Source organism: Vitis riparia, chromosome 18 (genome assembly GCF_004353265.1).
Source record: "Vitis riparia cultivar Riparia Gloire de Montpellier isolate 1030 chromosome 18, EGFV_Vit.rip_1.0, whole genome shotgun sequence".
Taxonomy (NCBI): Eukaryota; Viridiplantae; Streptophyta; class Magnoliopsida; order Vitales; family Vitaceae; genus Vitis; species Vitis riparia.
The window spans coordinates 37,525,279-37,540,284 of NC_048448.1; the positions used below are offsets into that span (position 1 = coordinate 37,525,279).

The window sequence follows — 15,006 nt, forward strand, 5'->3', positions numbered from 1 at the left end:
TACTCAATACCCATTTGTCATCATCGTTATGTCCCTGTCTGCTTGAGTTCTTCTCACCCATTGTTTTTACATAGGAAATGCTATTTTATTTTTCGTGTATAGTTATTTTGCCCAGTCCTACATTTACTTCCTATTCCTCATATTTTACAAATTATAATCAAATACACTCTAAGATGATCCCAGATTTTTTTAAATTTTGGTTTGAAAATAAGGTGTATGTTGATAATATATTTTAATTATTTTTGGAGAGTATTTTAAAAAATAATTATATAAATATGAAAAAAAAACTAAAAATATAAAAAATTCTTTTTAAGAAAATTTTGAAAATATAAAAATAGATTGAGAATATTCTAAGTTTTCAAATAAATTTTTTATCAAAAAAATATTCAAAAATTATTTTTAAAAATTGTTGTTTGGGAACTATTTTTGAAAATAATCCTTAATTGACCTTTAGTTCCACACTATAATTTCCACGTGATTTGTATGATATAGTATGTTATTATAAGTAATAACACTTTTATTGCTTATAATTTATATGAAAGTAAACTATATAATTTTTATGAGAAGGGGGTGCATTAAAGTGATTCTTTATACGTAATTACAAATAAGGCCTTTGAGCACAAATAAACTATATATTTTTTTTCACTAATAATAATTTTATATAATTTTTTTAAGAAGCTATTTACATCATTTTTTTTCTCTTATGATCTTAATTTTTGAATAATTTGAGAGTAAAAAAGAAAAATTAAAAATAATGTTGCTGGTAAACATCAATAAGAAATTACTCTTTATATTTTCTTTTGAATTTTGAGAACATATATAGTTATTGAGTGGAAAATGAGAAAATCAAAAGCAAGAAGTAGAAAACAACCACGGAAAGACCTTGACTCCCACTCACAGAAAAGTAAATGCAAAACGAGTATTGATATGTTGGTACTAAAGCCAACCCCACAAAAACACTACAAGGACAAAATGATCTTTGATGTGTTGACTTGTTGACTTTAAGATGTTAATGGGCCTTACCTTTAATCAACTCCAGCACAGCCTCGTCAGACCGCCGAGCCTCCTGATCTCATCTCCAAACACGTTCTGCAGCTGAATCCTTTGCCTTTATGAAGTTTGGATGTTGGTGGTGGGATGTGCTTTTCCTTTCTCAATTATTTCTGCTTAGCTGTATCCCTCTAGCTTTGAACTTTCACTTTTGACCCTTTTGGCAGTCAACAATGGCCGACAGTCAACAATGGCAGTCCACATGTGGACCCGCTATAATTCAATGCTATAGGGATACAGCTCATGAGAAATAATTCGGAGAGGATAGGGACAGTCTATTCACCAATATCTAAACTTGTTTCAGAAGACAAAGAGAAGTCTTTCAATATCCAAAGACTTCTGTTTTTTCCTTTTTGTTTCCTTTTAAATTTTGTTATAATTTTGGAGTTTATTTGACAGTATTATTAAAAAAATTTATTAAATAAAATTTTAAAATAAATAAAAAAATATTTTATTTTCATCTTCTACCGTAATTCTTTCATGGTACAAAAAGTAATTTTAATACTTTCCTAGTTGTTTTTCCCTTTCTTTTCCAAAAATTTTTAAGTTATGAAGTTAACAATATTATTTATATTCACAAATTTTTTATATTTATTTAATAAAATATTAAAAAATATTTATTAAATCTAAATTAAAAGGTTAAATTGAAGAAGAAGATGAGAAACTTCTCTTTTGAATATTCTCTCCTCTAGTTTGGATAACGAAGATTATTAACTCAAATGGAGATATTTAAATTCATAAATGATAAATAACGGCATCACCATTGCACTATTATTGTGAATTTGATTTAATATATAAAGGATAATGATAAATATAAATATTAAAATAAGGAGAATAAAATATGTATACGCATATATCTTCTTGAATTTAATATATAGTGTTACCCTCTCTTCCCTACCTTTAAAATATTTATTTTAAATAATAATTAATTTTGTATAACTTTTATAAATTTCAAATTCATAAATTCCTTTAATGATAGTAGTTTTAAATAATTTATAAATCAAAATAGTTAAATCGAATATTGCTTTGAGAGACTTTAATATACCAATTAATTGTGAGTTTTGAATTTCATAACAGTGATAAAAGTATCTTATATATAATATTGTTCTTATAACGATAGTAGAAAAATGAATATTATAAGAAAAAAAAGATGTTTTTCAGTAGTTGCCAAGTAAGCCTTATTTTTGTAAATTCCCTTATATTTATTTTTAAATAATTTGAGAACAAAAAAGAGGCTTTATAGATGGTAAGTATCAATAGGATATTATTCTTTTTGTTTGTTTTATGACATATGCATTTATTCTTCGGACAAGGTGGAGGCGTGTAAATAATTGGATTGGATTATTTATTTTTTTACTAGAATTATGATGTTAGTGTTTTCATCTTACCCACAACAATGGTAGAATACCAATTATTTGAAGACCATTTTTTATTATCTATTAAAATATGATAATTTAAAAAATTATTTCAAAATCTACAAACATTTTTTTTAAGTTATTAATTAGAAATTGACTTTTAAAAAGATAATTTTAGGTTAAATATTCAAGTTGATTTTTTAAAATACAACTTCAAAATTAAAATAAAATTATATTTTCAAAAAATAATTTCTAATTAGATTATTTCAAACTTTCGTATATTTGAACTATTTTTTGAATTGTCATATTCAAAAAACATATATTTTTTTATTCAATGTGATAGGTTAACCATGGGACGGCACAAAGGAATAAAGTGAAGGAGATAAATTTCCTAGTGTACAAACGGAAAGAACAAAGGTGCTTTTGAATTTTGCATTGGGTGGGTCCTTCTTTCTATTACTTTTTGACTCTTCTTACATCTCATAAAACAACTAATTTTTAATAAAAATTTATTATATAAATTAATAATTAATATTGTTTTAGTTTAAATATTTTTTTTCTCAACCAATACGCCTTGAGCTGCTTAAATGACAAACAAAATTCAGTGATTTTTTACTTTTTCATACAAATTCTTAGATTTAAAAACATCACAAATTAATAAATTTATAAATTTGAATTAGTAAATACAACAACAATAATTTTAAGGTGCATCTTGTAAAACTTTTATGCACAATGCTTCGTTCTTTTAAGATAAAATTTTTTAGTTTAATGTTATGATTTTAAAATATTCAAATATACTTGTGACATCTATAACATAGTTGTGTAAAAAAATATAAAAGAATATTATAAAATGTCGAGACAAGGAAAAAGGATTGAAAAATCGCATGTTTGGATACAATGGGAGAGATAGGCTATGTTTGATTTTAACATGCGAATCCAATCCAAGTAAAAATGGGAAATCTTTGTGTAATATCCAAAGATGCATCTAGATATACTAAGGAGTGACTATAAAATTAAAAAATTAAAATGTAAAATTATAAAATCAATAATTGGGATTCCATATCCAAAATGGGATATTTGTTGTCTTTATGGGATTCATCATATTTTACAAAATTATTTTGAATTATTTCATGTCCAAAATTGTTTTACAATTATTTGTGGTCCCTTATACTTTGTAGCCTTGTCAAACAATTTACCTCCCACGCCTCTTGTCTGAATGATCTCATCTTAAATAGGACCCCTAGAATTTTACGGACAAGCCTACACGTGGAATTGCAGGCATGCAGTAGTCGTAGTCCTTTGGTGGGGCCCTTTGATTCAGCCTCTATTCCCCTCTCATAATTTCAATAGCAAAAAGACATGTTGCACTTATTGCACATATAAAAAATTCTTTTTAAGAAAATTTTAAAAATATAAAAATAGATTAAGAATATTCTAAGTTTTCAAATAAATTTTTTATCTAAAAACTATTAAAAAATTATTGTTTGGGAACTATTTTTGAAAATAATCCATAGACCTTTAGTTCCACACTATAATTTCCACGTGATGATTCGTATGATATAGTATGTTATTATAAATAAAAACACTTTTATTGCTTATAATTTATATGAAAATTAACTATATATTTTTTATGAGTAGGGGGTGCATTAAAGTGATTCTTTATACGTAATTACAAATAAGGCCTCTGAGCACATGAACCAACAATGGTGGGGGAGCTTTTAGTACTGGGAGGCAAAGTTTGCTTTTTTCACGTGAGGCTGTGAAAAGTGATTGTGGTTTCGCAGGCTCTTGGGGTACTCAAAGACCCTCTTCAGGGACATTAGTAGTGACTGTGTGCAAGTCGATCCTCAACTCTTTTGTAGCCTCCCAGTTCCCACAACCCCTGTCCCAAAATGGCTTCCTCAAGCACCCAAAAACCCTCTTCTTCTTTAGCTCCAACCGGAGAATTCAACTTCGATGTCTTCTTGAGTTTTAGAGGGGAAGATACCCGCTACAATTTTACGGATCATCTATTCCAAAATTTGAAACGGGTGGGCATTAACACTTTCAGAGATGATAAACTTCAAAGAGGAGAGGAGATCGCACAAGAACTTTTGGGAGCTATTGAAGGATCAAGATTTTCCATAATTGTTTTCTCGGAAAGGTATGCTGATTCCAAATGGTGTCTGGATGAGCTTACAAAGATCATGGAATGCAAAAAAGAAATGAATCAAATAGTCCTGCCAGTCTTCTACCATGTGAATCCTTCTGATGTGCGGAAAAAAACAGGGAGTTTTGGAAAAGCATTTGCGAAGCACGGAACAACTGTAGATGAGGAGAAGGTGAAAAGGTGGAGGGCTGCCATGACTGAAGCAGGCTCTCTAAGTGGTTGGCATGTGATCAAGGATAAAGAGTAATTTCAACTTCCTTTGAACTTTTGATTCTAATTATAATTAAGTATATCTATGAATTTTGAATTCTTAAATTAGCTACTTGTAACTATTGATTTTAACTTTTGAAAAAAAGAGTTAAAACGAAAATTTTAGTAACACGGAATATAGAAATAAGTACGACATAAAAAAATATAGGATCCTGTTGATATTCGTGCTCTTTCAGGAGCCTCATGGATCTCGTATTAACTATATATAAAAATTCTTGTACATTTCCCTCGACCGTCTAGCTAGGTCAGATCTCTTATGCTATAGTTAGGCCGCCTCTCATTTCCTTAATTTTATAGACAATTTCTTTGAAAAGTTGTCTATTGCCAAATTTGTTTAGTTCAATTGGTTCTTCGAATATCAAGGTATTTGATTTTGTGCTATGATGAAACTCGCATTCTTTATTGATGCATTTTCTAATATTCTAAAATGCAGTGATAATTAGCTAATACTAAGCTCAACACTTGTTGCTTTCTGTGTATAAATGGATTAACATATTGGTTTTCTAGCTAACCAAAGTTGGACATCCTATATTAAAATCTGCTGCTTCCTTTTTCTTTTTTTTTTCTTTCTATTTATAATTTTATTTTCAATGTTTGTAGTGATGAATGAAGTTATTAATAAATCTAGTCTCACATCTGTCTTGTATTTCTCCAATGGAAGCACCTTATCTTAACATGCATTTTTACCTTTTAAAGTATTCTTTTGCAATATTTTTTTCTAGTTGAGTACCATTCTCAATTTTTGTCGACAATTGGACTATAGAAATTTTCCTCAAAATTGTACTCTATTCCTTTAGGAAAAAATTGGGATATGAACAATTTCGTTTATATAACAAGTGGAAAGTGGATAAAACGTGGAGACCAATAGACATGAAGGCGAATCATGAGCAACTTGTTAGTTTGTGAAATAAACGATTAAATAGTCATATGGTCACATATAATAGTGACAAGTGCTACAATTAACAAATACTCTACTAGATTGGGAAGCTTGAATGGGAATTGGTTGCTTAGACTTGGCAAAACAGTAGTTGTCTCCACCAATGTAATAAGATTGGAATTATTATCATAAAAAGGTAGTTGTGTTTGAGAGAGGTTGACTTTAGTAAGAACCGTCCAAACAACTAACACAAATGATATATTATTTCACTTTTTTATTTTTCACTTTTTTCCTTTCCAATGCATACTCAATCGATATGACATTAATGAAATGCTACTTAGATTTGTAAATTTAGTAAATATGCTTTGATCCATTTGCATTACATTCTATTATATACCTCTAATTTAGTTGTATAGATAAAATAAAAAATATGAAATTTACTTCATATTTATTATTTGTTGCAACTTATTATAGCTCACATCATCTTTCATTGTGTTTTATAATTGGTAGGTATGAGTCAAAGCCTATTGAGGAAATTATTAACCACATCCTCAAAAGATTGAATCCTAAGCCTTTGTTTATTGAGAAGCACATTGTTGGAATGGATGTTCACTTGGCAAAACTAAAATCATTGTTAGAAATGCAGTTGGATGATGTTCGCATGGTTGGGATCTATGGAATTGGTGGAATTGGCAAAACTACTATTGCCAAGATGGTTTATAATGATAACCTACGTCAATTCAATGGTGCTAGCTTTCTTGAAGGTGTCAAAAATAGATCCCAATGTCACAATAATCAACTTCGATTACAGCAAGAACTTCTTCATGGCATTCTGGAGGGTGAACATTCAGAAGTAAAAAGTCTTAATGATGGAATGAATATGATCAAGGGCAGATTTGGCTCAAAAAAGGTTCTTGTTGTTTTTGATGATGTCGATGATTTGGACCAAGTACAAAGATTGGTTGCAAACTATAAATGGTTTGGTCGAGGAAGCAGAATCATCATAACCACTAGAGACAAACATTTGCTAGATGAGTATGGGGTGGATGCATCATATGAGGCTAAGGTGTTATGTTATGAAGATGCTATTGAACTCTTTAGTTGGCATGCCTTCAAAGTACAAAACATACATGAAGATTATGTAGACATGTCAAACCTTTTGGTAAATTATGCGCAAGGCCTTCCTTTAGCCCTTGAAGTTTTGGGTTCTTCTCTTCATAAAAAGACATTAGATGAATGGAAAAGTGCATTAGAGAAATTGAAAAAAAACCCTAATAGGAAAATTAATGATGTGCTTAGAATAAGTTTTGATGGGCTTGATGATTCTCAAAAAAAGGTTTTCCTTGATATCGCATGCTTCTTCAGGGGAGAAGCTGAAGATTTTATATTGAGAAAATTAGATAATTGTGCAAAATGTGACATAGGAGTTCTTTATGATAAATGCCTAATAACTGTTTCCTACAACGAGGTACAAATGCATGACTTGATACAACAAATGGGTTGGACAATTGTTCGCGAAGAATGTCTTGGAAAACCAAGCAAATGGAGCAGATTGTGGGATCCAAATGATATTCATAAAGCATTATCTGCACAAGAGGTAAGATTTAATTAAATGCAAGAATTTAGTTAAGCTTTAGTTGAAGATATAAACTTCAATAATATCATGCTTTTTTTGTCCAAAAAATCATGTTTGTTTGACTTTAGCTAGGATTTACATATTTTTTGCTTTTCTTATTCTCTGATTTTATTTTTCAGGGAATGGAACAAGTTGAAGCCATATCATATGACTTGTCTCGATCAAAAGAAATGCAGGTGAATAAACAGGTTTTTGAAAGTATGAAGAAACTAAGATTTCTCAAACTCCATTGGGGGGTTTATTATGGTTCTATGATGGAGACATATAAAGTGTTCCTTCCCAAAGACTTCGAGTTTCCTTCTCAAGAGTTAAGATATCTTTGTTGGGATGGATACCCTTTGCAAGCCTTGCCATCAAAGTTTAATGGAGAGAATCTTGTTGAGCTCCACATGACAGATAGCACCATAAAACAACTTTGGAAAGGGCGTAAGGTACCATTGTAATTTAGTTATATATATTTGCTTTCTATTGATTTTAAAATTCATGAAAATTTATTTATTAATCAAAACTTCCTTTTGTTACAGGTTCTTGGAAAGTTAAAGATCATTGACTTAAGTGGCTCAAAATTGCTCACCAAAATGCCAGAATTATCAAGCATGCCGAATCTTGAGGAGCTTTACCTCGAGGGTTGTAAAAGGTTGAAGAAATTTCCTGAGATCCGTGGAAATATGGAACGTTTGAAGATTCTTCGTTTAGGTGAGAGTGGAATTCAGGAAATACCAAGCAGTATTGAGTACTTGCCAGCTCTTGAAGTTCTTTCACTTTGGTGGTGCATAAATTTTGACAAATTTCAGGATAATTTTGGGAATTTGAGACATCTAAGGTTCATCCAAGCAAAGAAGGCTGATATTCAAGAACTTCCAAACAGCTTTGGATATTTGGAATCTCCTCAAAATCTTTGCCTCGATGATTGCTCAAACTTGGAGAACTTTCTAGAGATCCATGTTTTGAAACGTTTATGTTGTCTTAATTTAAGCAGGACTGCCATCAAGGAACTTCCAAACGCGTTTGGGTGCTTGGAGGCTCTCGAAGTTCTTGATCTAAGTGATTGCTCAAATTTTGAGGAGTTTCCTGAGATCCAAAATATGGGAAATCTATACTTTCTTTATCTAAAGAAGACTGCTATTAAAGAATTACCATGCTCAATAGGTCATCTCACCAAACTTTATAAGTTAAATCTAGAAAATTGCAAAAATTTGAGGAGTCTTCCTAATAGCATTTGTGGGTTGAAATCACTTAGAGTCCTCAATCTCAATGGCTGTTCAAGTCTGGTGGCTTTTCCAGAAATCAAGGAGGATATGGAACACTTAAGAGAACTTCTTTTAAGTAAAACGCCTATAACAGAGCTGCCACCATCAATTGAACATCTAAAAGGTCTTAAACACTTGGAATTGAACAATTGTGAGAAGCTTGTGACTCTTCCAGATAGCATTGGTAATTTGACACATCTTCGTAGTCTTTGTGTTCGTAACTGTTCGAAGCTCCACAATTTGCCCGACAATTTGAGAAGCTTGCAATGTTGCTTAGAAGGACTGGATCTGGGCGGTTGCAATCTGATGGAAGGAGCAATTCCTAGTGATTTATGGTGCCTATCCTCACTGAGATTTTTAGATGTGAGCGAAAGCCCTATTCCTTGCATACCTACTAACATAATCCAAAACTCTAACCTGAGAACGCTTAGGATGAATCGCTGCCAGATGCTTGAAGAAATTCCAGAGCTTCCATCAAGGGTAGAATTCTTAGAAGCACAAGGTTGTCCACATCTGGGAACTTTATCAACTCCTTCGAGCCCACTCTGGTCTTCTCTCCTCAACCTCTTAAAATCTCGTAGTCAAGTATGAATTCTATATATGGCCTTTAATTTTTATTTTTTATTTTTAAATCGAGGCATAAGATTTACATGCTACTTTTATGCAGAGTTGTGAATACGAAATAGACTCAAACTCCTTATGGTACTTCCATGTACCTAAAGTTGCTATTCCAGGAAGTGGTGGAATACCAGAGTGGATAAGTCATCAGGGTATGGGACGCCAAGCAATAATAGAGCTCCCAAAGAATCGGTATGAAGATAACAATTTCTTGGGATTTGCTGTTTTCTTCCGTCAGTATCCAGTTTTTCATTTGGGCCGGGTTGGTCATTTTCTACAATTTGAATTGAGGATATCCCATGATGATCAATCTGAACGGGTAATTAAAATAATGAGTTGTTTCCATTTTGAAACACGGTTGACTAATTTATTATCTGGGAGTATATGCTGCGACAATGTTAGCACATCGGACCCACCATTGTGGGTGACCTATCTCCCTAAGTTTGCCATTCCAAGTGAGCATCGATACGCTAAGCGTAGACGACGTACAACAGTCGCTGTAGTGGAAATTTGTGGGATACATCTTATATACTCCAAAAATTATCACCAACAGAATCAGAGCCATGGGCCTGAAGCCATCAGAAAAGATCAAGACGTCTCCTGTGATTTCCAAGCTTCTCCCTACAGGTTCTATTGGCCGAAACGTACGTATTCTCTCTTTTTTATTTCCTGGAGGTTCAAATATTTAATACAATTAGTGAAAAACAAATATCTAGACTACTTCTAGCAATATGGTGTTTTATATGGTCAAGTCATTTAAATGGGCTGAGTGTTTTTCTCTTAATTATAATTATTTGTTCTTTATTATCCAAAATTTTGAGGGAATTTTGACACCAGCACACTTCGATCTACCTGAAAGCTGAAACTCCATTTTTTTTTTCTTTTTAAAGTATCTTGCATTTTAAAAATATCTTAGGACTTATTCCTTATTTTCAGAATGAATTATTTAATGTAGAAGAAAATGCAATATTTAGAGTATGTTGGACGGAGTTTTTAAAAATGGAGAACAATTTTTAAAAATTCATAATACCGTTAAAATTTTTATTGGTTATTGTTCTTTATTTCTAGTTTTTAAAAGCAAAGTGAAATAGAAAATAATTTTTAAAAAACAAGTAAAAGTTTTTATCGGTTTTTAAAAATAATATACAAACACACATTATATTATTTCTCCTCTACATAGAATTATTATTATTATTTTTCATTAGACAAATTAACTTCAAACTAAATAAGACTTAATGTATTTTATTTGCTAATAAGTTTATTAATTTTTAAAAATAATTTAAAACTTAAATTTATAAATTTATAAATATCCTTTTTTATAACATATAATAAAATAGTATATTTTCTATTACAAATGTAATTTATGATTTTATTATAATATTACTATTTATGTTTTACTAAAATTTATATTTTTAATTTATTTATAATTACAAAATTATTTTCATTTTCAACAAGAATTCAATTAAAATTATTTAATTAATATTATATAAATTGAATTTAAAATATTTTTACAAAATCAAGTCACGTCTTCTCTGTTTTTTATTCACTAGAACTAGTGAAAAAAAAATATATCTAAACAAGTTTCAATATTGTTACATGGCTAAGAGAATATGAAGCTCAAATGTCGTATTAGATATGGTCAAGTAATTTAAATCATCTTGTATATTCATATTTTTTAAAATTATAAGTATGCAGTTTAGAAGGCAAAATTGGAATGTGTATATATCATCACAGAAAATTATGGCAATTGATTTTGTAGGCTAAAATTTTATTTGAATTTTTTTTATATTTATAATATGATTCTTAAATTGCTTAATTATGTTATAAGTCAAATTGGGTGAAGCATGAATTTAACTACTTATTTTGCTCTCACAGTATTAAATACATTTTATGAAATATTTATTTTATTTTAAATTTTATTTAATGTTTGTAAACTTAGTTTTTTTAATCCTAATATATATTATAAAATAAATTTTGAAAAATGATTCTTTTTGTATTTTTTTAGTTGGCATTTTAGTAAATACTTTTACTGAATGAATATCTTCAATTTGATTTTGAGATTTATTAAATATTTAGATTTTTAAATTTAATGAAGTAGTTAAAATTTTTTTTGATAAAATTTAGTTTCATTTAAATCATTTGTATTTTATTATAAAATATGTATAAAAAATTATATTATAAAATAAAATATTAAAAACTAAATATCTCAAAGTCTTAAAATATGTTTGTTGATTATTGGTTTAAAATTGGTGATAACCCGTAAACCAAAATTTCAATATTCTAAAATAATTTAATAATTAAATAGAAATGATAAACTCATTAGTCTAGTATAATTAAAAAGTTATAACCCAAGATAATAATAATAATAATAATAAATAAATAAATAAAATAGAATCAGAGAGTCTTCTATCTTTTCTCCTCCTCCTCCTGCAGGGAAATATGTTGTTCTTCAAGAAATCCGCAAGGAGGGGCCTAGTGGAAGCGGGTGCTCTAATACAGATGGCTCAGAATCAGAGAACTCTATTTACTATTCTGCTGACGAAGGGGACCCCACTGTTGACTGCTGACTGCTGAGGAGGAACCGGCCACACAAATGCTTGATACGCACCCAAATCTTCTCATATCAACTCTTGGTGAGTTGTGTACTTCCTTTGTTTCTTTTCCTTAAATTGATTTCAAGTTGTTTTACCACAATACTTTAATTTCTAACATTTTGGAAACATATCATCATAACTCTAGAAGTGTTTTGGGTTTGGGTATTAGTGGTGTTAGTAACGAGTTTTTGAAGTTTGATAGATGTTGGGTGTTGTTGCTGGTTTATGCTTTTAATTTGCCTCGGACAAATGTGGTTTCTTCTTTTGCTCTACTTGTTACAAATGAAAATAAAATTGACAAATTCATGACAATGGCAACAGAAACTCACTCTTGACAAGATGTGGCGTTTTCTTTCCCACATCCTATTGTGATTTGTCTTTGTTTATATTCTTATTTTCATTCTCAGAGGCAATGATTTTAGAAAACACTTTTAACTTATAAAATATTTTTAACAAAAATATTAGATATTTGGTAAAATTTAGGAAACACTTTTTAAATTTTGAAAAACTTATAATATTAAAAAAAATCAGTTGTACTGTTTTTAGATAAATATGTAATAGTTTATTCTCTTAAAAACACTACTCAAGATAACACTTCTACTAAAAACACTTTTAAGTAAAAATACTCTCAAACGCACTCTTATTCTCATATACTAAATATGTTCGCCCTTTGAGTATATGTTGTCTCTTCTAACGTTAGAACGAGATGGATCATACTAATTGTTTTTGGGATGTGTTCCTTTGGCTTGATATGATAGAGTTGTTACAATGGTTATTTAATGTATTACTATACTACATAAGAAAATTGTTCATTTTTTGGTAGGTTTTTATTAAATATCGTAATGTCATTTTAATGGATTCCAAGATAATCCATAGCTCATTTTTCTTTGGTTATTGATTTTGTAGGGCAAATTTTCATTTAAATTCTTTTTATATTTATGAATGTTTCTTAGATTACTTAATTCAATTAAAGAGTCAAATTAGGTGAAGCATAAATTTTAGTACTTATTTTGCTCTCATATGGTATATTTGTTAAGATAATTAAGAATGTATTTGACAGTGATTTTAGGAAGTATTTTTAATATTTCTAATACTTGAAAAATAAGAATTTTCAAATATTAGAAATAATAAAAATACTTTCTAGAATCACTATTAAACACACTCTAAAAAAAAGTGTATAAAATATTTTCTTTTAAAACATAATATGAGAATTTTGAATTACAATTCTCAATATAAGTTATGGGTTGCGAGAAGTATAAATACTAAATAGATACTAAATATGTTTCATAAAATATTTATTTATTTTAGTTTTAATCTTATTTCATGTTTATAAAATTAATTTTATTTAGACCCTTATACATATTATAAAACAAATTCTATTTGTTTGTAATTTTGTAGTTGATATTTTAATAAATATTTTTAGTAGTGGGATATCTTTTATTTGATTTTAAATTTGATTAAGTAGGTAATAATTTACAAATAACTACATAATTATTTAAGGTATATTCTATTTAATTTTTTTTTTATAAAATTGAATTTTATTTTAATATTTTATATGTTTATTAAATAATTTTGTTTAGGGATGGTTGCTTGCATTATCATGTTATCATGTTAGGGATAAATTTTAAATAAAAATTTATAAACTTAGTTATTGAAACAATTTAAAACTTTAGTAATAAAATTATTGGATTTTTTTATCTAACATAAATGTCTAGCTACATAACTTATCTACTTCTCATTGTATACTGTAGACCCCTCTTAAACCAAGGGATATTCGTTGGCCACCCGGGAATAGCTGGGATTTTTTTATTTGGAGGAATGGGGGACGGCTTCCAGGTGAGTTGCATGCTAGGACGTGTGGCAAGGACTACCAACTTGCGATGGTGGTGGTTGAGGGTGGTGACATCTTCGTTGAAGGGTGAGTAATGGAGCTGGTAGAAGCTTATAGGAGAAGGAAGAAATAGAGCAAGATGAGGGGGCTTGTGGGTCGGCGGATTCTGGAAGAGAAGATTTCAAGAGCAGAACAAAAGAAGAGAGCTAGAAGCTCGGATGATCAAGTTGGAAATGAGCTTTTCCAAGTATGAATGTTATGGATTTTTTTACTTATTCAGATTCTTATTGTTCTTCTATATTTCATGTTGATCTCTAAATGTCATTGACCTATTTGGGTGTGGATGACTAAGGCCACATGCATGTTTTGATGATCTTAGACTATTTTGTGGTTTTGATACTGTTTTATTCTTCTTTCATATCCTTTGATTTCATGTGAAGCTTATCCTATATATTGCTCTGTTCTAGATTTTATTGAGATTCTTCTTTTAGCATTTACTCAAAGTTTCTTAGTTCATGTCATTGATCTTTAAACCCACGGATAAATAGTGAAATGGGTTTCTTCATACTTGCTAAACATTGAGTTCATTGATTGGGTGGTTGGTGTTCGAAATTTGAGTTATTTGAATTGCCATGATGACGAGTTGCTCAAAGTTGCAACCTGCCCAACTGATATTGCGTTGACTGTCAAGATCAACCCAAGCACTTGACCTTAGTAAAAAATTTGTTTTGAAGTACTTGCCCAAGTATGCCATAGAGAAAGCTTAGGAAGAGGAGAGCAAGAGGAAGAAGGAAGAAAATGAAGGAAAAAATGGGAAGGGAGAGCTCACCCCACAAAAAAATATATATATAAGTAGGAGATGCTACAAAGTGAGATGACACAAAAGAAAGCTTCGGAAGAGGAGGAGAAATAAAGGAAGAAGGAAGAAAGAAAAAATGAGGAAGGGAGAGCTCCCCCAACAAGGAAGAGTTACTATAGTTTTGGGACTTTGCTTGGAAGGCATCCAAGGCCTCCAAAGGCACTTATAGAGTGAGAGACGAGACGAGGAAGCAACAACATAACCAAGGAAATCTTTGTCATGCATATGTTTTAAACAATTTAATTGATATTGAATCTTGTTATTAGATGGCATCCACGCTAAACACATTTGTTTTATTTAATACTATAAATAATACTTGAAAGCTATTTTTAATTCAAGAAAATTATTAAGGAAAAAAAAGATATGGAGGGAAATGTTTTATTATTAAAAATACGAAAAAATAAATATAATTAAAATTAATTGTATTTTTAAATTATTTAATATGTTATATCATAGAGTTGAACAGAGTTTGAAGAAATAAAAATAATTGATTCCCAAAAAAATTGAGTGAAATTGT

The 15,006-nt window shown here is 29.7% G+C and overlaps 1 protein-coding gene across 2 annotated transcripts; it reads left to right on the forward strand.

Annotated features, from left to right (window-relative positions):
• The first annotated feature begins 4,132 nt into the window (after positions 1 to 4,132).
• On the forward strand, positions 4,133 to 14,125 carry LOC117906899 (disease resistance protein RPV1-like). 2 transcript variants are annotated; one of them, XM_034820169.1, is made up of 7 exons: positions 4,133 to 4,797; positions 6,212 to 7,298; positions 7,457 to 7,768; positions 7,862 to 9,172; positions 9,255 to 9,849; positions 11,639 to 11,838; positions 13,551 to 14,125. In XM_034820169.1, the coding sequence occupies exons 1-6, from the start codon at positions 4,298 to 4,300 to the stop codon at positions 11,770 to 11,772; spliced, it is 3,939 nt and encodes a 1,312-aa protein (XP_034676060.1). In that variant the 5' UTR covers positions 4,133 to 4,297; the 3' UTR covers positions 11,773 to 11,838; positions 13,551 to 14,125. The 2 variants fall into 2 exon arrangements, with proteins under 2 accessions (XP_034676060.1, XP_034676061.1); XM_034820170.1 differs by having other exon boundaries at positions 4,714 to 4,797; positions 6,348 to 7,298.
• The last annotated feature ends 881 nt before the right edge of the window (positions 14,126 to 15,006 follow it).

Excerpts from the sequence above, each read along its gene's own strand:
- LOC117906899 (XM_034820169.1), top strand. The coding sequence starts at position 4,298 with ATGGCTTCCTCAAGCACCCAAAAACCCTCTTCTTCTTTAGCTCCAACC. Across the intron at positions 7,299-7,456 it reads AAGCATTATCTGCACAAGAG|GGAATGGAACAAGTTGAAGC; the intron begins GTAAGATTTAAT and ends TTTATTTTTCAG. Across the intron at positions 9,173-9,254 it reads TCTTAAAATCTCGTAGTCAA|AGTTGTGAATACGAAATAGA; the intron begins GTATGAATTCTA and ends ACTTTTATGCAG.